Genomic DNA, 26366 nt, shown 5'->3' on the forward strand with positions numbered 1-26366 from the left:
CACGTCTTATTGCTTAATTATGGCTCTATTTTAGATGCCCAGGGTCATTTGGCTTGAAAAGACTTCTCTTATGTGTAATCTTTGAATGTACATCCATGCTGTTATCCTTGAGTTTACACGATCATTCCATTTCCATCTTGTTCTGGCTTGGGCAATGATTATTGCCCCCTGGTTCAGCAACACCTTGAATTATTGTAATGAGCTATTATATTTATGTTCTTCTCCATATAAGATACTACCAACCCTTTGTCAGAAAGATACGTGCTTAAATTTCATTTTTCCAATTTTGATTTTTTCTTAACTGATAAATCTCAGTGGGGCCCTGTTTTAAATCATGTCATGCAAAAACTTCCCCTTTTTCCAATTCACTTTTGCTCTAGTGACTACAATTTTTTAACTCAAAATCTGGACATGTTGTCTAGCAGAGGGTTTTTGTTTTTTCTGTTGTATATATGTTGTTCTTCAGTACTAAAGACAAACTAAGATATGGTAGGTTCTAAATATATTCAGAGATTGCAGAACTGGATAGACTATTTAAAATTAGAAGTACTCTAAAAATTGGGGACTTCTGGAGGATGCATTACTGGTCATTTATTTTGCTTCCTCAAAATTATACATTATGCATACCATTTATATAGTTCTACATATATCTTACACATTTGTTTTTTGATCAGCTGCATGAAGAGATGATGTTGTATTTTCAAGAAAAACTGTTTGGGATTAGGAGCTCGCAAAAGTGGCCTCACATTAAGGTAAAGGCAGACTGGAAAATACTGTCCTGCTTCATCCCTCCAGAGAGTAGTTCAAGTCTGGCCTGGGATAGATCTATGTTGAGAAGGGGTATAATTACCCTGGTCCAGAGTGGCCCCAGGTCTTGTCTGGCAGACTGAGTTATATCTATCAAGGCCTTTGGAAATGCTGACTTAGCTCCTTAGAAATACAAACCCCATAACATCATTTATAAAGGTCACAGGGAATGGCCTGGGTCAGAATAACTTGAGTTAGTTTTGTGCCAGTGCCTCACAAGAGGAAGTTGCTGAATACTTAAAACTCCTTGAGAGTACGATGTTGCCAAATCTAAACAAAGAATGAGAGAAGTTTACAGCTGAGTTTTTCACTCTGTAATTCAAATAGCAATCCAGCAATGAAATACGTTCTAGGAATTCCAATCAGAGATTTTTAACATCTGACTTGGAAACCAGCTGTGTTCTCAGTGAGTACGAAGATTTACCACCTGCAATTGCTATAATTCAGGAGAATTATGCAGACGTGAAACACTTGAAAAAACTCTTCATTTTTAAATGCAATTTAAAAAACCATGCTTTAGGGAAGTTGGATTCTCAGAAACCTATAAAAATGGCTCGTATATAAAGTAGGGCCTCAAGTTGCAAGAACCTTTAAATTCAGGAATTCAAGTTTACTACTCTTCAAAGTATGCTTTTTAAAGATAATGAGTGAAAATCACTACAGTTGTCTAAACACTATCTTTTAAATAGAACAAGTGAGATAACAAAGCAATTAACTCTGAAATTACATATCACATTATTAAGAGCCTTGATAACAGCTGGAGCAGTAGAAGGAAAAGGAGTTCACCACCAGAGGAACAGTTCTACGAAGCACCCCAGTAAACTCATGGCAGGAATTTTGAGCCAATAGTTTCATTCATAGAAAATAACAATTATTGTGGATTTCTGAATTCATATATCAAAAGCCTTTCAAATGTATTTTATGATTTTAAAAGATACCAGGGCTATCCTGGAAAAGCCAGTGATGTGGTCCTCATACCAATAAGCCCCCATTCTCATTCATTTGCTCTGTTCCTCTAACACATGGGAGACAGCTGCCTTGTACAACACTGATGCAATATAACTTTGTCACTTATATCATCACCTGAGCACTTACTTGGATACGACCCTGGGAAAGTCAAGCAAGGTAAAATAACGGTTTCAGGGACTTTTATAGACATATTTGAAAGCATTTCACATGTACAAACACAAATCCTGAATATGTCAGAGAGCAAACTTTTCAAGTGGAAGAATGCAGTGAGCTTCATGGCCTTACATAAGTAAGAGATATATCATGAGTTTAAAACTGCAACTTTACCAGCACTTTAATATGAGCAAGTTGGCCAGCATTCCATAAGCAAAAGCTCCGACTCTCAAATTCCTCAAATGTAAAATAAGACGATTAAACTGAGTCATCTCTGAGGTCCCATCCAATTCATTTACTTCACGGTTCTCCTTCCTCCTTGTACTTTTAAGTAAAAGTATAAGCTGAGAACCAGACTGTGTGCCCAGTTGCTCAGCCATGTCCAACTCTTTGCAATCCCATGGAATAGGCCGCCAGGCTCCTCTGTCCAAGGAATTCTCCAGGCAAGAATACTGGAGCGGGTTGTCATCTCCTCCTCCAGGGGATCTTCCCAACCCAGGGACTGAACCCACATCTCTTGCATCCCTGGTGTGGGCAGGTGGACTCTTTACCACTGAGCTACCTGGGAAGCCCCTACCACATGAACAAACAGGATGCATTATTGCCACAAAGTGCTTAAGAATGCACTTTATAAATGCATCAGAATCATTTATTCATTAGAAAAATAAGTGTTTTGAACAATGAAGCTTTCAGTTTTTATGTACGTAATTCATAAATAAAAAAACAACTATCTAAGTGTTTCTGTTCAGAGAAGTCAGTAATGGAAAGCTATAAATTCAACTCAAATTACATAATATAAAAAGCTCACCTGCATTCCTAGAAGGTAGTTATCTTTAAACAAACTCATTTTAAAATAGAATATCCCCAACTTTTTCAGAACTTATAATGGATACAATATTACATTTGTCCTTATCTTCTTTTATAATAGTTCTTTAAGCCTTAAAATGTAATATTTGTACTTTCAGAATTTCTAATAGATCATAATTTCACATGATAGTTATACATTCTCATATAGTACAATGTAGTGGTCAAGTATTAGTGATGGTAATTAACAAATTATTGAAGTAATTAAAAAACCATCATTTTAACAATTTTAATGTTCCACAACAGGATAATTTATATCCAACATATAAAACACATACAGGTAACTTTAAGGAAAAAAATATATCACCTTTAAATAATCAAAAGTAGCAACAAGATTTTCTATATTATTTTCAGCCTATAGAAGGGTTTTCACTGCCTAAATTTAAGCAATGTGCTGATTAGAAAAGAGACAATATATTAATAGTACAATTATATATACCGTGGTATATTTATACATATCTATGTTTGTATGTGTGTACATGTATATCAACAGCAACTTAAGGTGTCTGGTTCTTTTTGTAAACTATAACTTCCAAGTTGTATTTTACACGAGTAAGATCTGAATAGATAATTCAACCTAGTACTTTTGTTAGTTTTGTCTCTCATTCTCTTTTCCACATGTTAGCTTTTGTGTCTCTTTATTGATTACATGAAATAGAACTCTCATTTCCAATATTTCTCCCAGGAGAAGTTAAATAAGTTCCAGTAGGTACTGATTATCATTTTTCACTTTTACATTTTGGTATTCACCTGGTCTGAAAAAACAATTAACCATGTAGTTTTTCTTCCATCCTTTAAAATCACTTGTTTTCACCCAGTAATAAGGATACAATGGAAGACCTGGATTAAAATCAAGGTGAACTATGCCCACATATAAAAAACTATCATAATCTGAGATTTTTCTAGAACCTCCAAACATGTTATACTAAAAGTAATGGACTTAAAAATTAATATTGTCTTGAAGGGGCATTTATCAGAGGTCATGGCGTAATCTACAACAGAAAGTCTACTGAATACCCTATTTAATTGTAAAGAACAAAAAACACAGACACTTCACGTGATGAGAGAAGCTGAAATGTCTTTTACGGCAGTTTCAACCTCTTGATTTGGCCGTTCTGGATCGAGAAGGGCAATGCTATTGGAGTTTTTCCCCTGTTCGTCTACCTTTGGGGAAGCAGCCCGGTCTTGAGGCTTTTTGTTCTCTTTAGCCAACTCTAAGGTCACGCTCTCCCCAGAAGGCTGAAATGACCTCTCTAAATGAACCACTTGTTTCCTTGCTTCTGCTTCTTGTTCACACAGCAGTCTCTCCACCTCCACCTCGAGCTCCAAAGTCTCCTCGTCAGCGTGCACATCCAATTGTTGCATCAACTCCTCCAACTTCTTGGCCTTGCGGAGCTCGTTCTGCTGGATGATCGTACAAAGGTGTTCAGTGAGCTGCTCTTTAAGCTCAGTCTTGCGCTGCAGCTCTAGCTTTGCTGTCACATACTCTGCTTCAGCCCTGTCAAACCGCTTCCTGCAGGAGCAGATAGAAACACTGGTCTATTAGTCAGCTATTGAAGGAGACAGTCAAGAGGGCTAGACATAGTAACTCCAACACCAGAAAAAATGATGTATGAAGAAAATATGGCTATTAATACTTTACAAACACCTGTCTACATGTTAGACCAAGTAGGGTACTGCTGCTGAAACTTCTACAACATGCACATCTGGACTCTCCTAACCTAAACACATTTTCCTGTACCCATTTTCTCTTTCCAAGGCTGTGCGTGAATGAAACCAGGCTGAAAAGTTAATTCAGTGGCGTGCTAGCTCCAGTGGGGGAAAGCCCTAATATGCAGTGTTTGTCAGTTTCTGTAGTAAAACTATGATTACCACAGCCAATTTCAAGCTATTGATGTGATATCCCTGAATGCAGAACTGGGAAGAGATACACAAACTCTCTCATGAACCAGGGCAAGCCAGCTCTAGCATATAGCCAGTTAAATTTATAAGAGGTAAAACAGTGGATGGAGAAAGCAGAAAAATCTGTATCTCTTGCCTAAATGGATTAGAAAAGGGAGAAACCTTTTGGTGGAGAAAGACATGGACAGTAGAACCTATTGCTTCTGAGAACCAAAAATGTCTCCAGATATTACCAAATGTCTCCTAAGGGGCAAAATTGCCCCCAGTTGAGAAGCCCCAGGTTGTTTTCACCCTGTCCACTCTGCAACAGACTACTGTAAGACTTTTACTAAGAAAAGTCAATTATTTTTACATATATAGAAACTCCATTGGTAGATATGCCAGTCTTACTTGATGCAGGGTAATTCTACTGAGGAGGTCAATTTACGATCTCTCTTTTGTTTTTTTTTATTTGCCTTTCCATATAATGTGTTGCTTTTCTTTTTGTCTAGAAGAGGCTGATTCCTCCTACCAACTAATTATTCTGTTTAGTTACTACTAACAGTTGTGAAGGCTATGCTGCTTTACCTGTTATGACTGCCTTACCCTGAGTGTGTGCATGCTCAGTCGCTTCAGTTGTGTCCAACTCTTGGCGGTCCTATGGCCTGTAGCCTGCCAGGCTCCTCAGTCCATGAGATTCTCCAGGCAAGAGTACTGGAGTGGGTTGCCATGCCCTCTTCCAGGGGATCCTTCAGACTCAGGGATCGAACCTGAGTCCCCTGCATTACAGGCGGATTCTTTACTGCTGAGCCACCAGGGAAGCCCTGCCTTACCTTACTCAATGTAACAGTAATTTCCAGTACGAGAATTATGGCAAAAAAGAAATAGGTATGATCTCCTTATGCAAGAGTCTCTGTCTCAGAAGGAAATACAGTGAAAAATAAATAAATAAAAGGCCTTGCTTTTAGAGAATCCAGGGTTCAAAACCTACCTTTGCCATTTACAATGTGTGTACGTGTTTTGGCAAAAGCCTTTTCTGGATGTGATGAACAGATATTGAGTCATACTAGCTCAAGTACAGAGGGAGTTTTATTGCAGGATATAAGAGGCAATCTCACAGGCATGTCATCAGAATAAAGGGCTCTTCTCTTCAATGGTCAGAAACCAGAGTTTCTTTCTTTTAGGCTTTCCTATCATATTCACAGCCCAACATGGCCACCAGCTGTGTGATATGAAATTCTCTTCAATCAAAGCCTCCATGCTCCAAAATTCCTTCTGGCTGGGTTGGCTTGGCTTGGCTTGACTTATATCAGTTTGAACAGACCCCTTAGTGCCTGGTCATGCGAGGCCCCTCAGTTCAGTTTATGGGTTAAATGTTCTGGGGTTCCCATTTTTGTTATTGCGTGTGCCCCAGGCACATGCTGACATCATGAAAACAAAACACAGCCACGTTCCAGTGGAAGAGGCTGAAAAAAAGGCATGCAGTGACTAAATATTCCAGTATGGTGAGCAGGGGTAGTTTCGTGAACTAAGTCTTGGTTTGTCTATAAAATGGTGATGATAGTAATACCTCATAGGAGTGTTAACTAAGCATTAAATACAAAAAACAGGGCAAGTGTCTAGCCCAGTGCCTGGTAGGCATTCAAGAAATAGAACTTCCTCTTCAGAGCACCAGAATTAAAAAGTACTGTTAGTATATCACTAAACATGTATCTGGGCTTCCCTGGTGGCTCAGATGGTAAAGAATTTGCCTACAATGCAGGAAACCTGGGTTTGATCCATGGGTGGGGAAGATTCCCTACAGAAGGGCATGGCAACCCACTCCAGTATTCTTGCTTGGAGAATCCCATGGACAAAGGAGCCTGGCGGGCTACAGTCCATGGGATCATGACTGAGCAACTAAGCATACAAACAAATATTTACAATTAAACTTATGTACAATTTAAGAACTTAGGGTTTATATTTGAAAACTTTTACATAATGTTCATTTCTCACATCTAATTTTTTTTACTGTCATCTCATAAATATAAGAATAAGAACAAGCTGTTTTTCAACTATCCCTATGTTAAAAGAATTGTTACAAAGGAGGGTATGCTGGGTATATGGATCCCTTATTCCCATATTTTATAATATCCTACCTATGAATGTTCTTTCATCAAGCTTGAGAGCTCTGACAACATTCTCTAGAGGTATATGTATCTTGTCCCTCCCCTTGACTGAAGCCCCTCTTCTCTGCAAGTCTGTGGTCAGCCTCAGTCAGCCAAAGTCAGTTAGTAAAGATTTACCGACTAGGCTCATGAATGCCGAATTGAAATAAAATTTGCAAATCGGTCCCTAGGTTTCCATTGATCTTTCACTCTGAATAAATCATTGAAGATTCTGCATTTTGTTTATTTATTTAAAGTCCTCTGGCCAGAAACATGCATATATATATATATATATATATATATATATATATATATATATTTTTTTTTTTTAACAGTGATTTATGTTCAAAAAATATTGATTAGTTTCACAAACTGCACTACAAGTCTGGGGGTCAGGTGGATAATACCAAATCAGACTACGAAGACATACTTTGGAACAGAATAATAAGAGCATTATACATAATACAGTAAGACAAATTGAACTGGAAATGTAATTATAGAATCATTTTGTTATTTTAAAGGAATCTTGAATGATTTAATGAATGTTATTTAAAGGATTCTAGAAACTATCTCTTGGTTTCAGTATCCCTGAAAATTTTTTAAAACACCATTAACTCTTGGCATGCATTAGGTCCCACTGAAACTAAAAGTTTTCTTAGACCTTTTAGTTCTTTAGTTTATCTTCTGAACAGTTCTAACTATTTGTAAGTATCAATATATCATAATTTTTATTCTTTCTTAGAAGTTTTCCAGAGAACAAAGAGAAAATTTACTTATAATATTTTGAAAAATAGACTATATTTTAGTTACTTTATCAGTCCACTGGGCCCTTTTAGAAATCTAAGCTACATTATGGGATTGTTGAAATATAGTTTTTCCTGTTTTTTGAAACATTTGTCATTTCCTCACCCTAGGAATTACTTCCTCATTACTCATCTATTATTCCCATGTATGCTGAAAAATTAAAATAATAAGAAAACAGAGAATGATGGAATGACCTAAAAGGATGATACAATAATGAACTGCTTAGTTTCCTTACTGTTTTGCCAAAGTATTACATCACCTTTTAATAAAGTATAAAATTAGACTGGAAACATCATACTTATAATCTGCTCTTAGCTTTCACTAAACACAAGTGAGGATTATTTTTCATTTTCTGCCCAGAAGAGCAAAGAAAATTTACAGAGGAAGACATTTGCAGTTATTGAACGTGAAAGTGTTAGTCACTTGGTTGTGTCCCACTGTTTGCAATCCCATGGGCTGTAACCCTCCAGGCTCCTCTGTCCATGGACTTCTCCAGGCAAGAATACTGGAGTGGGTAGCCATTCCCTTCTCCAGGGGATCTTCCTGATCCAGGGTTTGAACCTGGGTCTCCTGGACTGCAGGCAGATTCTTTACCATCTGAGCCACCAGAGAAGCCCATTTTGCAGTTATTAGACAAATCAAAAGATGCATGTTGTGGCAGGCTAAAAAATGACCCCCCAAAGATATTCGCTTCCTATTCCAAGAATCTATGAACATTACCTCAAATGGCAAAAGATGTGACAAAGTTTAAGATTTTAAGAAGAATTTGTTTTGGATTATCCAGCTGGGTACTAAATGCAACTGCATGTTTCCTTTTGAGAAAGAGGCAGAGAAAGTTTTGAGAGAAAACAGGGGGAAACAATGTGACCTTGGAGGCCCAGAACTGAGTAGTTCAGCCACAAGCCAAGGTATGTCTTCAGCCACCAGACACCAGAAGAGACAAGGAATATATTCTTCCCTAGAGTCTCTGACAGAATGGCAACCCTGCTAACATCTGATTTCAGACTTCTGGTTTCTAGAAGCACAAGAGAATAAATTTCCATTGTTTTAAGCCACTGACTTTTCCATAATTTGTTATGGCAGTCCTATCAAATCAATATGGCTTCCCTGGTAGCTCAACGGTAAAGAATTCACCTGCAATGTGGGAGACCTGGGTTTGATCCCTGGGTCAGGAAGATCCCCTGGAGAAGGGAATGGCAACCCACTCCAGTATTTTTGCCTGGGGAATTCCATGGACAGAGGAGCCTGGTGGGCTACAGTCCTTGGGGTTGCCGAAGAGTCAGACACTACTGAGCAACTGAGAACATTTATGTGTGTGTGTGTGTGTGTGCATATGTGGACATACACATGGCAGTGCCTATTAAACATGGAAGGCAAATAGCAAACATTGTTTTTCCTGGTATTTTGTTGTTCAGTTGCTCAGTTGTGTCCAACTCTTTGAGACCCCATGGACTGCAGCACACTAGGCTTCCCTGTCTTTCACCATCTCCCGGAATTTGCTCAAATTCAAGTTCATTGAATTGGTGATGCCATCCAACCATTTCATCTTCTGAGGTCACCTTCTCCTCCTGCCTTCAATCTTTCCCAGTACACTGAGGGTTAAAGAAAAGTTCTACAGGGAGCCACTCTCAGTTTTACAAGCTGGTCTGCGCAGCACAGGGCAGCACTGTAATCCCAGCTGTGCAGCAGCAGCCGTGACAGCCCTCTCCAGCTGGCTCACTCCAAGTGTCGTCTTCTCAGAGGTGTCTACCCTGACACTGCTCTGCAGGAACCAGTTTTAAGGTGAATTCTGGCCTATCTGTATAGAAGAACCTTTTGTGGGCAGAACAACAATATTTTTATTTAAACAAAGTCAAGGAAATCTCCCACAGAACCAATGAAACAGACTACCCTGGGGATTACCTTCAGTAGAAGTCTAGACCATAATGCTATTATCACCAATCTATAATTGCCTAACAACCACAGCTGTAAATTTAGAAAATGTTGTCTTAATCTGCATGACGCTAGTTCTAGGCTAAATACAACCCTGGTTCTAGGCTAAATTGTCTATGGCTCTCTTTGACTTAATTCAAGAGCTTATTTTTTTAAAAATGTCACACATACAATAAGGATATTCACAAACATCTATCAGTGTTAGTACCATGACAAACTGTCATCTTTAGCTTGTTAAGAGATGCAACAATTTATCATGTAAAATCTTTTTACTATATCAAGGGTACCAAAATGTCATGAAAAAATACTCATATATTGTGGGATATTGTCTCCTTTAACCAGCAAGCCCACCTTCTTTGTGGTTCTCTGAAGGCTAAAACAATGGCATTTCTTGTATAATGTTCAATGTACAAAGGCATCCTTCTCCAGCCCTCCCCTAGGACAGAATTAAAACATGATCAAATGATTTTTCTGTTGAGACATCCAGAATAATCAGAATTATTCATTTAAAGAGCTAAAAAGGCATAAAAACATTCCTCTGGCAAACTTGTTACAGAGGAAAAATGTGCTAAAAATCTGGGCTTAGTCTAATCTTAATAAAATCTTGGTTACCTCCTTAATGACCTTATTAATAGAAATGGAACCACCAGTTATCAGCTACTGATGGCATTAATTTATACAGTTAATTAATAAAAGCAACCCATTACGTCTAATAGCATATGGTCAAACAACAATTACAAAAATCACAAGGACACCACAAACCTCTTTCTTAAACAATAAACAGTGAATTAAAAACCACAATCAAGCATTTCCGCTTTATTAAATTGTTATATAAACATTCTGATGCTGTGGTTTACTCTGGACTAATGAGGCATTCTGATTGATTTCTACTGTTACAGAGAAAGATGCAAAACTGAGTCATTAACACAGCATTCCCTTGTGAAAAAAGACAAACCAGGATGATTAAAGCAATGTTGAAAAGACTGAAAACCCTGAAATTGGACTTAATTTTTTTGCTCTTTTATCTGTTTAAAGTTCATGTAATTCTTTACATGTGTTTGTTTTGAGAACATGCAATGATGATTTTTTCTCTTAAAAAAAATGCCAGTCATTGAAACCAAGGAAACATGTGATAGCAAACCATTTTACACAGAGCATAATTGAAAAAGAGAAAAGAAAAAAACTTCAAGCTTTCAATACAGAGTGGTATTTTCCTTAAAATACTCAAAGGCTTTTAAAAAATAAACTAGATCTTTCTTTGATGAAAACTGAAATGAGAACTAGGCTAATCCTTAGACCATCTCAGATAATCAAAATTTCTTAAAGAAAGAGCACAGACTTGGTGTTAGAATAATATAGAGTTCTGGAGGAACTCATTCAGACTTTTAAAGAGTCTCAAATATTAAACAGCTGATGGCTTAGCAGGAAAGACTAAAATGTTAATAAACAAAGCAAGAAATCCTCTAACAGGGATATAAAAGGTTAATGAATAGGGCAGATTTAAGAGTTAATGAAGACTTCAAGAAGGAGATAATTTGATTAGACAGCATATTAAAAAGTGAGACATTACTTTGCCAACAAAGGTCCATATAGTCAAAGCTATGGTTTTCCAGTGGTCATGTATGGATGTGAGAGTTGGACCAAAAAGAAAGCTGAGCACTGAAGAATTGATGCTTTTGAACTGTGGTGTTGGAGAAGACTCTTGAGAGTCCCTTGGACTGCAAGGAGAAAAAACCAGTCAGTCGTAAAGGAAGTTAGTCCTGAATATTCATTAGGAGGACTGATGCTGAAGCTGATGCTCCCATACTTTGGCCACCTGATACAAAGAGTTGACTCAATGGAAAAGACCCTGATGCTGGGACTGAAGGCAGGAGAAGGGGATGACAGAGGATGAAATGGTTGGATGGTATCACCAGCTTGATGGACATGAGTTTGAGCAAGCTCCAGGAGTTGAACACAACTGAGTGACTGAACTGACTAAAAACCGGAGTAGGTACAGCACCTAATACTATCGTTATGAGGCTTAACGATGATATACATAAATGCCTCTGGCCCAGCTAACAATATACATTAACTAAATCAGACTCCTAACTCACTGAAGGAGAAGGCAATGGCACCCCACTCCAGTACTCTTGCCCGGAAAGTCCCATGGACAGAGAAGCCTGGTAGGCTGCAGTCCATGGGGTCGCTAAGAGTCGGACACAACTGAGCAACTTCACTTTCACTTTTCACTTTCATGTATTGGAGAAGAAAATGGCAACCCACTCCAGTGTTCTTGCCTGGAGAATCCCAGGGACGGAGGAGCCTGGTGGGCTGCCATCTATGGGGTCACGCAGAGTCGGACACAACTGAAGCAACTTAGCAGCAGCAACTCACCGAGCATATGAATAGTCGAGGCTGGCCTGATCAATCCGGTTCCTGAGGATTCCAATGTCAGCTGACACCATGTCATCTAAAGCCTGTAACTCCTTCTGGATCCTCTTCAGTTTCATGGTTTCTGCCTGGGTTCTTTTAGATCTATAAAATGAGGAACATGAGTGGAAAAATTACAACATTTTAAAATCACATGTCCACATACAACTGAAAAAACCAATCTACTGTATATACAATATGATTATAGTATATAATTTTAAAAACTAGAAAAAAAAACCAGAAAAACTGAAATAAAACTAATGCTAGCAATATTTTAGTATATCTCCAAAACAGCATTTGCACTTTTTCCTCTTATGATTCCAAATTTTATTACTAGTATATATTGTTTTTAGACGCGAGAAAAAGTAATATTAAAAAAATAACAATAAATCATTCACTCATAGGTCTATACTCAATTCCCTAAGCACTAAAAGGATGTACCTGTATAGAGAACTGGATACATTAGAGTATTGAACACAGCTTTTCAAATTCCTTAAACTCTTCTTGAAAAGCCCATTTTCATTTCAATGGACACCAAGAACAGATGCCAGCATTAAACATCATTTCTTTGTATGTCTGAGAATGTCTATGTGGTTTTAATTTTGAAGACCCATTTCTTCAAACTTTTATTGTTTTGACTCCTCTTCTGTAGGCAAAACTACAGGTCCTCAAAATTTTTTCCAGGGCTCAAAACCAAACACTCTATTTGCCTCCTTGTTTAAGGGCAACCTCAGCCCTCTCATCACTCCCAAGTACATCATCTACCTCAGAAACAATAAACAAATACAAAGCCAACCTTTAATCACAATTTTACTTGTTTCAAAATGTCATACACATTCTCAAAGGAAAATAAAACTCTCAACAAAACCACCATACTGTGACTTGATTTCTACTCCATTATGCATTTACTCTTGTTTACTATCTACAAAAGTTAACCAAGTGATTTTTTTATTTCAAATCTTAATGATTCAGGCTTCCCAGGTGGCTCAGTGGTAAAGAACCTGTCTGCCAAACAGGAGAGGCAACAGACACAGGTTTGATCCCTGGGTTGGGAAGATCCCCTGGAGAAGGAAATGGCAATCCACTCCAGCATTCATGCCTGGGAAATCTCAGGAACATAGGAGCCTGGTGGGCTACAGTCCATGGGGTCACGGAGTGGGATACAACTGAGCACACGTGCTTTAATAACCCACTGTCCATTTGTTAATAATCTAACCAGGTTGCATTTCCTTACATGTCTGTCTATAGCAGTGCTGTCTTAAATCAAAATCATATAAAGAAAAACAAGTACTGAGCCTGTAAATCTTTTTGTAAAATCTCCAGTAAATAGCCTCCCTAACCCCTTCCAAATTGAAGACTACTAAAATGCATTTCAATAATCACACTGTTTTCTTCTTGAAATGTAAGTCAAGTTGAAATTTTCTATGCTTCATGAAAGATCAAGATGTACAGTAAGAGAAAAAAAAAATCATTAGTTTTAAATACATATATCCCTTTGGCAGATAAAATCCTGAATTACTCTGATACCTACTTAGCTTTCTATCCAGCCCTATGCCTTCCTCTCCCCCTGACACATACCCTAGCTTTAATGAGAAATAGTTCTCCTAGACTTTTCTGGAGATCTAAAAAAAAAAAAATGCCACTGAATACTTGTTGGCATTTAGTTCTCACTATTCTCAAACACTACTTTATTGACTGGGCTTGGTTTCCTAAGGCCACAGCATAACAGAAACTACAAACTAAAAGGGAAGAGTGGGTAAGGGATGGGAAAGCGGCTCAAACGGGACTGCTGCTGTTCCAGGCCTGTGCAAGGCAGCAAGGGAAAAGGGACTGCTGACAAACTGGTTCTGAAGGTGAGAGAAAAGCAGAATCACATGCAATAGAAAACAGTGCTCTTAAGGGTGACCTAGAGTCATGGATAAAGTTAAGTTATATCATGTATCTTTTTATCAGTGGGGGCAGGATAAAATTTTAAGAAAAATGGCCATAAAAAAATACAATTAAGATCTGTGGGAGTATAAGTCACTTACTCAGAATAATCTTATTCCTCTACATGTCAGATGATTAAGGCTTAGGTCAAAATTAAAACCTGCATTTGTTGCTAACTTACTTATGAAGAAAGAAAGCGAAAGTGTTAGTTGCTCAGTCGTGTCCGACTCTTTGCGACCCAATGGACTGTTGCCCACCAGACTCCTCTGTCCATGTGAATTCTCCAGACAAGAATACTGGAGTGGGTTGTCATTCCCTTCTCCAGGGGAATCTTCCCAACCCAGGAATCAAACCCGGGTCTCCTATACTGCAAGCAGATTCTTCACCATCTGAGCCACCAGGGAAGCCCAATTTACTTACATCAACAGCTATTTACTGCTCCCTTATGGGTATGTAGTTGGTTAAAACTAAAAAACACTGATGATGATCTTAAGTTTTAACTGCATCTATATTCATAAATACATTATAATCTATGCTCTAAAAGCCTTAATAAATTAAGACTGGAATCTCTGTATCACTTGTAAGGCATAATTTGTTTAATAGGTCTTAAAAGTAATGACTGTAGAGAAAATGTCATTTATTAGAACAGACATAGGAAAATAAATACAGAACATGACAAAACTGATTACAGGTTACAAACAACCTCTCCTGGTTCAGGTGCCTCACCTTTCTGCAATAGCTTTAGCCAAAAGAGCTTTCTTACGTTTATTTTTCTCTTCCATTAGCCGCTGTTCTTGCTGGAGGACTTCCCAACGAGATTTTTCTTGCCTTGGGAGCAAATGTATAAAAATGAGCTTTTTGTACTTTTCCACACCTTGCCAGTATGAGTTCCTAAGTATAAAATTCAATCAACCAGATTTTATATATATATATATATTTTTTTTTCCCCCCCCAAAAAAAGTTCTCTTAAAAGGAACCCATCTGCAGTTCATTATTTTGTTCTAATAGGAACAAAGACTATAATTTGATGTAAAGGCTTAGATAAATTGGCCCTTTGAAATCCACTATACGCATATAAGCTAGAAACCCACAAACTTGAAGCCAGAGTACTATGGCATTTTTTAGGAGTACAAAGAAACTTGTTTAAGTTAATCATGTATTATATGCAAAATAGATAGCAAAATAAATTGTCCTATAGCTAATGTCAAATCTTTTAAGAGTTTTCTATAACAAACAATAACCAATGTTTATTTCATGCATTTTTCTTTCAATTTGTTCACTTCTTTCTAGCTCTCGTTTTTAAAGAATGAAACACTATGAAATAAGACTTGAATGCTGGGGTCAAAAAAAACTCCAAAGATCTACAAACATGAATTGTCTTCCAATCTATCCAATTCTGAAATATATTAAAATTTTCTGTAAATTCACATACTTAATGTCAATGCAAATTAAACAAGGTAATGACAAAGCCGTTTGTCCCTATTACTGTCATTTCTCATAGCCATTGTATCAAAAATCTCCCTTCTGAGACGTAGTAACTGCTTGCAAAATTATCCTTTTCTCTTTATTCCTACAATCTCCACCTTAGTGCTGCCATTGGTCCTTGCTCATTTTTACTGTTTGCAGGCTTCTCCTCCCCAGATCTTAGTTGCAGCTCAAACCAGTACCCTCTGTCAAATGATCCGCAGCACTGACACCTGGATGTTCTCGGTTAGTTTTATCAGAGCATCATCTCCCCTTTGGGGTCAAGGAACTCACTAGATAGGCATCTTCAGCTTCCAAGCCCTTCTTCATACTTCTTTAATTCTCTACAATTTTCTGGGCTATCGTGTGCCTCTTTCAGAAAAGTGAGATGTCATCTCTGAACATTCTCTAATATATAGCTTTCCTTTTCCTCTCTTCTAGCCTCAGAATTTCTCCTTTTCAACAACCATTCCTGAGATGACATTTCTTCTATGAAAATTTTCTCAAGTACCTAAAATGATAATAATAATTTTCCTAATGACATTCAATCTCAATTTTCCAATTTAAACCCCCCACCCCAACTTGTTTCAGAACTATGAGAGTATACTATATTTAAAACATTAAATGTAGGCACATTTAATTTTGGTTCCATAATTCATATGGCTTTATATCTCTTGTCAAAATGATTTCTTGGCTGTACACCCTGGTGGGCAGGAAACACTTTAAACTTAGTAGAGAATCTGGATCAGCAGAGATTAGAAAAAGAGCTGAGATTAGATAAAACATACGACACTTTGAAAAAGAGTGACTCAGGAAATGGAAAACAGAAACAGAGACTATTCTTTCTTCCCTGTGAGTGATAAATCAGGAGAAACAAAGAAGGGCTATTCATACATAAGTTATATAATAGAAAAAAACTGATTATAAGAATTCACAAGTCACAGAATGGCAATCGCCACAAGAATAGGGCTAAACTAAATTCAGGAAGTGGTTTCTAATACCAATACAACAAATAAAGAAATCTAATGACTAATTATTTAATTTGTCCTCTCAATTCCCTATACTCTTTCCTTTGATCTTCATGTCTCTTCAACAAGCACCCTTTTCTAGGTCAATGAAGATGCTATCTGAAAGTTGAAAGAATGGGTTCAATCTGGGGAGGAGTATCATACATATAAGAACTGGTTGTGGTGAGTGTAAAGGGCACAGACTTTGGATCCAGAGACTTGCATGTGAACCCCAACTCTATTACTTATTAGCAGGGTATTCACTTTGGGAATACAGTATCTTTTCTAAGATATCGCATCCATAAAGTGAAAACAACGAACATGCATCCTAAGACTGTTGTGAAGACTAAATAACACAAAACATATAAAATGCTTAACACTGCTACTTATATTTAGGTCGTAGCTATTTTTCAACAGTTTATTCATCACATTTCTAGGTTAGACTATCAAACAAACAAAATATTAAAACTGTATTTCTTCAAAGTTCAATGGGGGAAAAAAAAAAGTAAAATGGAAAGAAAGTCTCATGGATATATAGACTTACTAACAATTCCACTTTCTTTTTTTCCAATTGACAATCTGGTTTTGGAGGCAGAACCTCAGCATTTTTGTGAACTTCATGGGAATTCTTAAGTCCCAGTTCCTTTTGTTGACTTTCAGTACCCTGTGGTTTTCCATCACCAACAGGAGAGGTGACTGTAAGGGGAGTAGGAGGAGAAGAATATGGTCTCTGAGTATTAAATCTTTGTTTTGGTACAGAAAGCAGCTGCTCTGGAGGTAATGAGGTTGACCCATCTTGAAGTCCAAATTTTTGACTTTGCTCTTGAAGGGCTCTTTCTCGCCGAAGTTGTTGTCGACTTTTCTTCCCAGGGAGACGCCGCTGTGGTTCAAATGGATCTATACATAAAAAAAAGAATGGAGAAAAATTCCTTTGTGTGAGCAGCAAATAATTATAACTTCTCTAAGAAAATAAAGCATTAACCTTAAACTCTAGTAATTCTGCAGGGTTTTTCTTCCCTTGTCTTCCTTAAAATCCCAGGGGAAAAACCTGCCATCTTCCTGCAGAATTTGACAGTTCTCTGATCATACTGCTAATATTTAACAAAAACTATCCTACTTTTCAATTTATCTTTAAGGAAGTCCATTTCTTTGTGAGTTAGGCCTTAGAATACAAAGCAAGGTTTCATCCTGATTTGCTGTCAGAAGAATCTAGTATGACCGAAGTTGGTAGACAAATGAATTGACTGATATGTCTTAAGTTTGACTGATGGCCCTGTCTGTTCTTCTGAAATAAAATGGTGGCTTTTTTCAAATGGGCTTCACCTTTCTTAAATTTTAACAGATCTTAGGGTAATTTGATACATAGGTAGACACAATACACAAAGTATTACCGAATGAAGTCTTTTAATTTTAGGGATGCTAGTTAACCCTAAATTGTTTCCTTTCATCTTTCAAACAGCCTGGGCCTACGTTCCCCAAAGTGCAGTTAGCCTTTAATCAATGTATGCAAGCTAATTTTAATAGCAGCCTGAGCAAAGCAATAGAGGAAGACAAAATAATCAGGAGAAGTCTTTTTAAAAAAGTATTATGAATTAAATGATAAGAAAGTAATTAAATGTACTTTTTGGACTGTCCATACCAATATTAACCTTGTAGGTCAGACAACTGGAGACTCTGACTCACATTCACACTATACTTAAGATCAATAAGTGCCCAAGAAATGAAACTGATAAGTTTTTGTACATGAACTAAATGGGGTTTGTAAAACCTAATAATGACCTCTGAAACAACATAAGCTTATTATTTAAATTTCCCAAAGGAGAGTTAAAGCTTGAGAGTCAAATTTCTATTGTTGCTTTTCTCCACCTCAGTAACCTTAGGCAAGTCAACTGATTATTAATATTCTACACCTCAGTTTCTTCATCTGTCAAACTGGTTGAAAATTTACTTCCTTTACTTAACTCAAGGAGTTGATGTAAGAATTAAATGAAATATGGGAAGAAAATATTTTCAAAAGACATATAACCAAAAGTAAAATGTTATTGCTATTGACTTTAGCCAGAAACACAAGTAATGTACTATATCTTGCAACAGAAACCTATACTGATCTTTATTCACACCATCAGAAAATGTCATTGAGCCTGCTGACCTTTCAGTTACACTTGTTAGCTGAATTATTAACATCTCTCTGAAAGTCAGTAATGCAGCTTCCATTTTATTTTGCATTTTCACAGAACCTACCTATGAGATTAAAAATGCTAATTTTTAAACTCCCAAACAACAAATCAGGTCACTTAAGAATTAAACAAATGACAAAAAAAACCTTTTGTAACTAGTAAATCATTATAGCAAGGTTGCAGAATATAAGATTAATATACAAAAACCAATCACTTTCCTAGCAGCAATGAACAAGTGCAATTTGATATTAAAAACCACAGTTACATTTATGTTAGCATTCAAAAAAAGAATTACTTAGATATAAATCTAACAAAATATGTACAAGATCTAAGAGGAAAACTACAAAATTCAAATGAAATCAGGGAACTAAACAAATGGAGAGATATTCCACATTCATGAATAAGAAGATTCAACATTGTCAAGATGTCAATCAGTTCATCCTAAACTCATCTATAGATTCAGAGCAATACCAATTAAAATCCCAGCAAGTTATTTTGTGGATACTAACAAACTGATTCTCAAGTGTATACAGAGAGGCAAAAGATCCAGAATAACCAATAAAATATTGAAGAACAAAGTTGGACTGGCACTACTTGACTTCAACACTTACTATAAAATTATAGTAATCATGACAGTGGGAATTAGCAGAAGAATAGAATAAAGATCAATGGAACAGAATAGAGAGGCCAGCAATAGGCCTATTTTAATACAGTCAACTGATCTTTGACAAGGGTGCAAAGGCAATACAATAGAACAAAAATATTCAACAAATGGCACAAAAATACATCTAGACACAGACCTTATACCTTTCACTCAAAATGGATCATAGACCTAATGCAAAACTCAACTATAAAACTCCTAAAAGACAACACAGGAGAAAATCTAGAAGATGTCAGGTACAGCAGTGAATTTCAGATACAATACCAAAAGAAATAACTGATAAACTATACTTGATGAAAATCAAAAACTTCTGCTCTGTGGAAGACAATGTCAATGGAAGAGAAGACAAGCCACAAACTGGAAGAAAACATTTGCAACTGACACATCTAATAAAAGACTGCTATCTAAAATATACACAGAATTCTTAAAACTCAACAATAAGAAAACAACCTCATTAAAAAATGGGTCAGAAACCTTAACAGATACCTTGTCACCAAAGAAGATATACACATAACAACTATGCATATGAAAAGAATCTAAACCATATACCACAGGGAAATGCAGATTAAAATGAGATACCACTACAAAAATAGCAAATGACAAATAGATGGGGATCCAATGGAAACAATGAGACTTCATTTTCTTGAGCTCAAAATCACTGCACATGGTGACTGCAGCCATGAAATTAAAAGATGCTTGCTCTTTGGAAGAAAAGTTATGACCAACCTAGACAGCATATTAAAAGCAGAGACATTACTTTGCCAACAAAGCTCCATCTAGTCAAAGCTATGGTTTTTCCAGTGGTCATGTACGGATGTGAGAGTTGGACTATAAAGAAAGCTGAGCGCCGAATAATCGATGCTTTTGAACTGTGGTGTTGGAGAAGACTCTTGAGAGTCCCTTGGACTGCAAAGAGATCCAACCAGTCCATTCTAAAGGAGATCAGTCTTGAATATTCATTGGAAGGACTGATGCTGAAACTGATACTCCAATACTTTGGCCACCTGGTGTGAAGAACTGACTCATTTGAAAAGACGCTGATGCTGGGAAAGATTAAAGGCGGGGGAAGGGGATGACAGAGGGTGAGATGGTTGGATGGCATCACTGACTCAATGGACATGCATTTGAGTAAACTCTGGGAGTTGGTGATGGACAGGGAAGCCTGGCATGCTGCAGTTCATGGGGTCACAAAGAATCGGACACGACTGAGAGACTTAACTGAACTGAACCACTACACAACCATTAGAATGGCCAAAAATCTGTAACACAGAGAACATTAAATGTGGGTGAGGATGTGGAGCAACCTGAACTCTTTCATTGTTGGTGGGAATGCAAAATGGTAGTCACTTTGTAAGACAGTTTGGTGGTTTCTCATAGAACTAAACATTTCTTAACATATGATTTAGCAATTGTGTTCTTTGGTATTTTTAATGAGATAAAAACTCATCCACACAAAAACCTGAACATGGACGTTTATAGAAGCTTAATTCCTAACTGCCAAAACCTGGAATCAACCAAGATGTCCTTCAATAGGTGAATGGATAAACTGTGGTACATACAGACCAATGGAATATTATTCAAAGCTAAAAATAAAAGATATCAGCTATCAAGCCACACAGAACATGGGGAAACCTTAACTGCATACTACTAAGAGAGAGAAAACAATCTGAAAAGGCTATATACTGTATGATTCCAACTATATGACATTTTGGAAAAGGTAAAACTATGCAGACAGTAAAAGGATCAGTAACTGCTAAGGTTTCAGGAGAAAAGAGAATGAACAGGCAGAGAAAAGACGATGTTTAGGGCAGTGAAAATACTCTGTATACTATAATGACAGATACATGACATCATGCATTTGTCCAAACTTGTGGAATGTATAACACCAAGGCTGAACCCTAATGTAAACTACAGACTCGGGTGACTTATGATGGGTCAATGAAAGTTATAACAAATATGTCACTCTGGGGGAAGACGTTGATACTGGGGATGGCTATGTACCTGTTGGGGCAGGGACTATCTGGGAAACCTCTGTATCTACCTGTCAATTTTGCCATCAACCTAAAACTGCTCTTAAAAAATTCAGTCTTTAGGAAGAATTAGGGGGAAAAAAAATAGGAACATGCTCTTTTGCATACTTTTTTGGGGGGCTGCAAGTACCAAGGAGGCTGTGGTCAACTGGGAGCACATGTATAGTTTAAAGGGGACAATCCATTAGCCACCTCTAACCGACATCATGGACTGTACAGTCCATAGAATTCTCCAAGCCAGAATACTGGAGTGGGTAGCCTTTCCCTTCTCCAGCTCTTCCCAACCCAGGGATCAAACCCAGGTCTCCCGCATTGCAGGCAGATTAATTACGAGCTGAGCCACCAAGGAAGCCCTTAAAGATGGCAGCTGTCACTAAAAAATTTAGGTCCATGTTACCAGACATTTTGATTTTTCACTAGAAAAATTCAGATTTTTATGTAAAATATAGAGAACTGTATCAATCAAGAAAATCTAGGTTATGCTATAGGGGCAAAGAACCCTGGAAACTTTATGGTTTTAAACAACAAAGGTTTATTTCTTATTAACGCCACGTGCCAACTGAAGGCCAGCAGGGGCTTCCTGCTGATCAGCCTCTCGGGGCTCCAGGCTGACTACCCAGTCAGAGTTTGCTAGCCCCCAGGGCAGGTGAGAAAAGAGCTTAGGGAGGACTTGGTTTAGCAATTAATTGCTCTGACCCAGGAGTGACATAACACTTATGCTTACAATTCAATGCTGAACTAGCACTAGGTCTGATACAAAAACAAGGGCAACAGGAATATACTGGGAAGAGAAGTGAACCAGAAATAATTTCCCCAGTATTAATTTAAAAGAAGTTTTAAGATTAGATAATCCAAAAAGGGGGGAGGTGATGAAAAAAATGAACATTTTTGGCTTAAATCAAGCCAGTAGGCTGAGTTTGTGATCTTTGCTATACATCCTTTAATCAAGCCCTGCTTTCCCCACCCAAGATAATCATCATTTGAATCATATGTTGATCATTCCCTTCCTTTCCTTTTTATGTCATACTGTGTCTACAAATACTTCTTTTAAATGTTATATTATTTAGTTATTTTAACTTTACATAAAGGGTGTCATGCAGGATATAATCTTCTTTAACTTAATATGATATTGCCATTATTCATCCAAGTTGTTCATGTCGCTGTAGCCATTTAATTTTAATGCTGTATAATACTCTATTGAGAATATGCTCTAAGAGTCTATTGATCTTCTACTGATGGAAGCATTTATTGCCCATGCTCACTTCACAATCTTCTCCCGCTACAGTGATAGTGAACTATGACAGCACCAAATCATGGTGTGTAGCGGCTATATGGAACAGTCACCTCTTAGCGCATGTTAGACATGAAACTAGAGTGAAAAATAACCTCTACTATTTCAAACAACTGATATTTCAGGGCTATATGTTACTGCAGCCTAACCTGGCTTACCCTGACTTCACTATTATCAATAGTTTTGAAACTGCATTTGCCCCTTCTTGATCATATTCCCTTGCCTTCCCACCATCCTAAATTTTGTCTTTTATTCTTTTAATTTTTTAATATATTCCCTATATTCCTAAATGAATATACCTGCTTTGTATGATTTTGAGCTTCTACTAATGGTAGCAGACTGTATATATTCTTCTGCAATTTGCTCTTTTCACATATTAAGTCGATGAAATTTATATATGCTAATACACCCAGCTTGTAGTTCAATTCCCACTAGCTGTATAGTAGCCCAGTGGATGATTATACCACAATTTATTTATCCGTTCCCTTGTTAATGAACACTAGGTTGCTTCTAGCTTTTTAATATTATAAACAATATATACAAGAGTATGAGGAACATTTTTGACTTTCCCAGATGCCCATATGGGCTTCTCTAGACCTTGCTGTCTTTATTTTTGCTGGCAACCAACTCCATCTTCATAGATTATTTAAATATATTTTTAAGGCTGGAGAACAGCTGGAAGGAGCATTAAAATAAAAGATTCAGCTCTTTTAGTTTTATAAATGAGAAATCCAAGACAAAAAGATTTAGAGGCAGAGCTGTGAGATCTACTATTTTCAATCACTGTGGCTGGCTGAGTATACAAAATGTTGAAATGTTTTCTTAAGATAGTCAAAGACTAGTTGTTGTCTATGTTCTAAAATCTCAGTGAAATGATAGGTCGTAAAGTTAAGGTCCTTCATCCCCTCTCTATCCCAAATTATGGAGATATTTAGAAATGTACTTTCAAATAATAAATCCAATGTCAATTCGGAGAAGGCAATGGCAACCCACTCCAGTACTCTTGCCTGGAGAATCCCAGGGATGGGGGAGCCTGGTGGGCTGCCATCTATGGGGTAGCACGGAGTCGGACACAACTGAAGTGACTTAGCAGCAGCAGTGTTCAATTTATTTTTATTTATTTATTTATTTATTTTAGCAGTGTTCAATTTAGCATTAAGTCTTCCTTCCCTGGGCAAACTCACCTCTACTAACACACAATCTCTCTGAAATACTGCCAAGCTCCATCCAACCACCAGCAAAATAACATTTCTGTTAATTCTGTAGCAAGCTCTGGTACAACATCTACTATTACATTATATTATAGTTTGTCTCCTCAGCAGACTATAAGCTCTTTGAAGGCAGGGATGAAACTCTGATTATATCAGCATCCCTAATGCAGAATCTGCCCCCCTTAACTTTGGGTCAGATTGGAGGCAGGGTACTAGTACCAGGAATGTCAGTTAATTACAAACTTTAGTGTAACTTTTATGATTCAGCTTTTAAAGGTCTCTGGATCAGTCAAAATTTTCCCGATCCGTATAATCTACACTGCTATCACATTACAAATTTACTTCCTTTTCCACTCCTCAGGCCTAGATTATCTTCACCACCATACTAAAAACAAACAAGCTGACCTGAGCAACATCCAACTTTTTCTCACACACTCTAATAAAACGAATAGAAGGGATTATTAATTTCCCCCCAGAATGTGTAAGTTATGGTACCAAGAGTGGTATAACTCACAGAAGTAGCGTGTACTAGCAAGATCACTATACACAACTTTATGAAATTTCAATCACAAAGCACAGTTTATATTACGAGTTTCTCACCAAATATCAAACTTAATTCCCTCATTAAAAAATAACAAAACAGTAAAAGTCCATTTAGTGATTACACTATAAAGATGGAGAAGCAAGCACAAAAATTTAGCTTACACTGAAGTCAGTAGATATGCATGTCTATAGATTGATAGGTAGATAGATAGCTATACATTTCACACCTAATCTCTCAAAGACCCTTTTGGTTTGCTGACTCTCAAGAGTTGGAAGGAACTGCAAAAATCATCTGGCAGCCAGAAGTGAATGCAAGACTCCAGATGTATCATAACAAACTGAAACTTTCTGCATTTATTCAGATCCCTGTGCTTCCTTTTCCCAATCACAGTCTGCTTCTATAAATACACCACAATTTAACTCTAATACGATGTGTGCCCCTCCTTCCTTTACTCTGACCCCAACCCTCCAACCACTGATCTGTGCAGCAAGCCTCCTACAGGTCACTTCCTCTCCCAAGTCCCATTTCTTTCCCAGGAAAAAGTCAAATCCCTGAAACAGATGCCTTAACTCTCTTTTTAAAAAGTAGATCTCAGTCTCATGGGTCTGCCACATACCCCCACCGCCACCTCAGCCGTGGCTCCAAGTGCATCCAGCTCCCGAGCCCCCCTCAATCCTGTCCTCCTACTTACAGCTCCCTGTCCCTAACACAGGTAACCCTTTTCCCCGCCTCCTTTCGCTCAAAAACTGCAGCCCCGCCCCTTCCCTTAACAGATCGAAGAATTAAAGCTCTGTAGACCCGTCCCTTTACCTTTAGTCTGCTTTAGTCGCCTCAGCTCCTCCTCAGAGAAGCCGGCCCAACCCTGCGCCATCCGCCTTGGCTTGCCAGCACGCCTAGTACCCCAAACCTCGGAGCCCCGACTGCCAACACGACTACCCAGGCACATCCGGGTTCTTCCCCTGCCGCGGCGGACCAACCAATCAGCGCATCGAACTCTGGACGCAAGGCCCCCTTCTCCCTTGTAGCAGGACCCGGATCTCTTTCAGGTTGTCTCCGGCAGTGCCTGATAAAGTGCATACGGAAATCTTGGTTTCGCAGACATTCGTTCCCCTTGACCTGGCTTTTCTCTTTCTCCCTGTCTCCTGTGCTTGTTGGATTATCGCTTCAAGAGGAAAAAGAGGAAATACCGATGCGAGTAGGCTGGAGATAAACAGGCAATGAGAAAGTGGCTACGAGTCGGTGGCGCAGAAGGGAGGACAGACCCTGCCTCTAGGGGCCTTTTGTAAATTTACTGGAGCGGAGCCCTCTGCGTGGCGGTCATGCGAGGTGTCACTGCATGATTTGTAGAGGGTTCCTTTAAAACGGCATTGACTTTATCCTGCAGGTTGACTCAAGAATGTCCAGGTTTAAGCTTTTAATTATAAAGAATCATTTCAGAAGACTGGGGTATAATAGTGGGAAAGGAACGGACACGTGTAACAACATGGTTAGGTCTCCCAGAGGCCGTTGCGACTCCCAGATTTCTCTTGATTGCCGGTCGGTTTTTTGATGTGTGAATGATTCTCGCTAATCTGTCACCTTTCTCCTAAGAGATGTCTAAGTCCCGCCTCTTGAAAACGGTCTTTCCTCTCTGTTTATGTTCAGTGAAGGCAATGTAAAACGTGGACGAGGGGGGATGGGAAAATGTTTCCTAGGCGTCTCCTACCTGGAGTCCCGATCTCAATGTCCTGGTACTACCTTAAACAGTTAACCACTCTGGGCCACCGTTTCTCGTTTTAAGCAAGATTTAAGAGATTAAAAGATGCAAACGTTGTCTAAGTACATGTAGATCAGAATGATTTAAATGATACCACATTTAATTTTTCCTATTTCTCTTTTCATTGTTTTGCCTTTTTAAAACCAGTTATTTTAGCTTACATTTAAAAATTACATGTATGGCTTTTGGGTTTAATGTGTCACTATTTTTAAACAAATTGAGATTAAGGAGTAGACTAAAAATACTCCCCCAGGAAAAGAGTTGGAATGAGTATTTCAAGCTTAAGTAGGTGATTAGAAGGTGAAGGGTGTTTGGAATTCTTGTAAC

General features: G+C 37.9%; 1 protein-coding gene across 1 annotated transcript; it reads right to left on the reverse strand.

Moving 5' to 3' along the window:
* Positions 1-1938: 1938 nt before the first annotated feature.
* Positions 1939-25436, reverse strand: GORAB (golgin, RAB6 interacting). Its single transcript, XM_006060372.3, has 5 exons — positions 25094-25436; positions 16918-17266; positions 14625-14726; positions 11934-12074; positions 1939-4306 (listed from the first exon to the last, which is right to left on the reverse strand). Exons 1-5 carry the CDS (start codon positions 25227-25229, stop codon positions 3847-3849), a joined length of 1188 nt encoding a protein of 395 aa, XP_006060434.1. The 5' UTR covers positions 25230-25436; the 3' UTR covers positions 1939-3846.
* Positions 25437-26366: the final 930 nt, after the last annotated feature.

The sequence above is a fragment of the Bubalus bubalis genome, chromosome 5 (assembly GCF_019923935.1).
Source record: "Bubalus bubalis isolate 160015118507 breed Murrah chromosome 5, NDDB_SH_1, whole genome shotgun sequence".
NCBI lineage: Eukaryota > Metazoa > Chordata > Mammalia > Artiodactyla > Bovidae > Bubalus > Bubalus bubalis.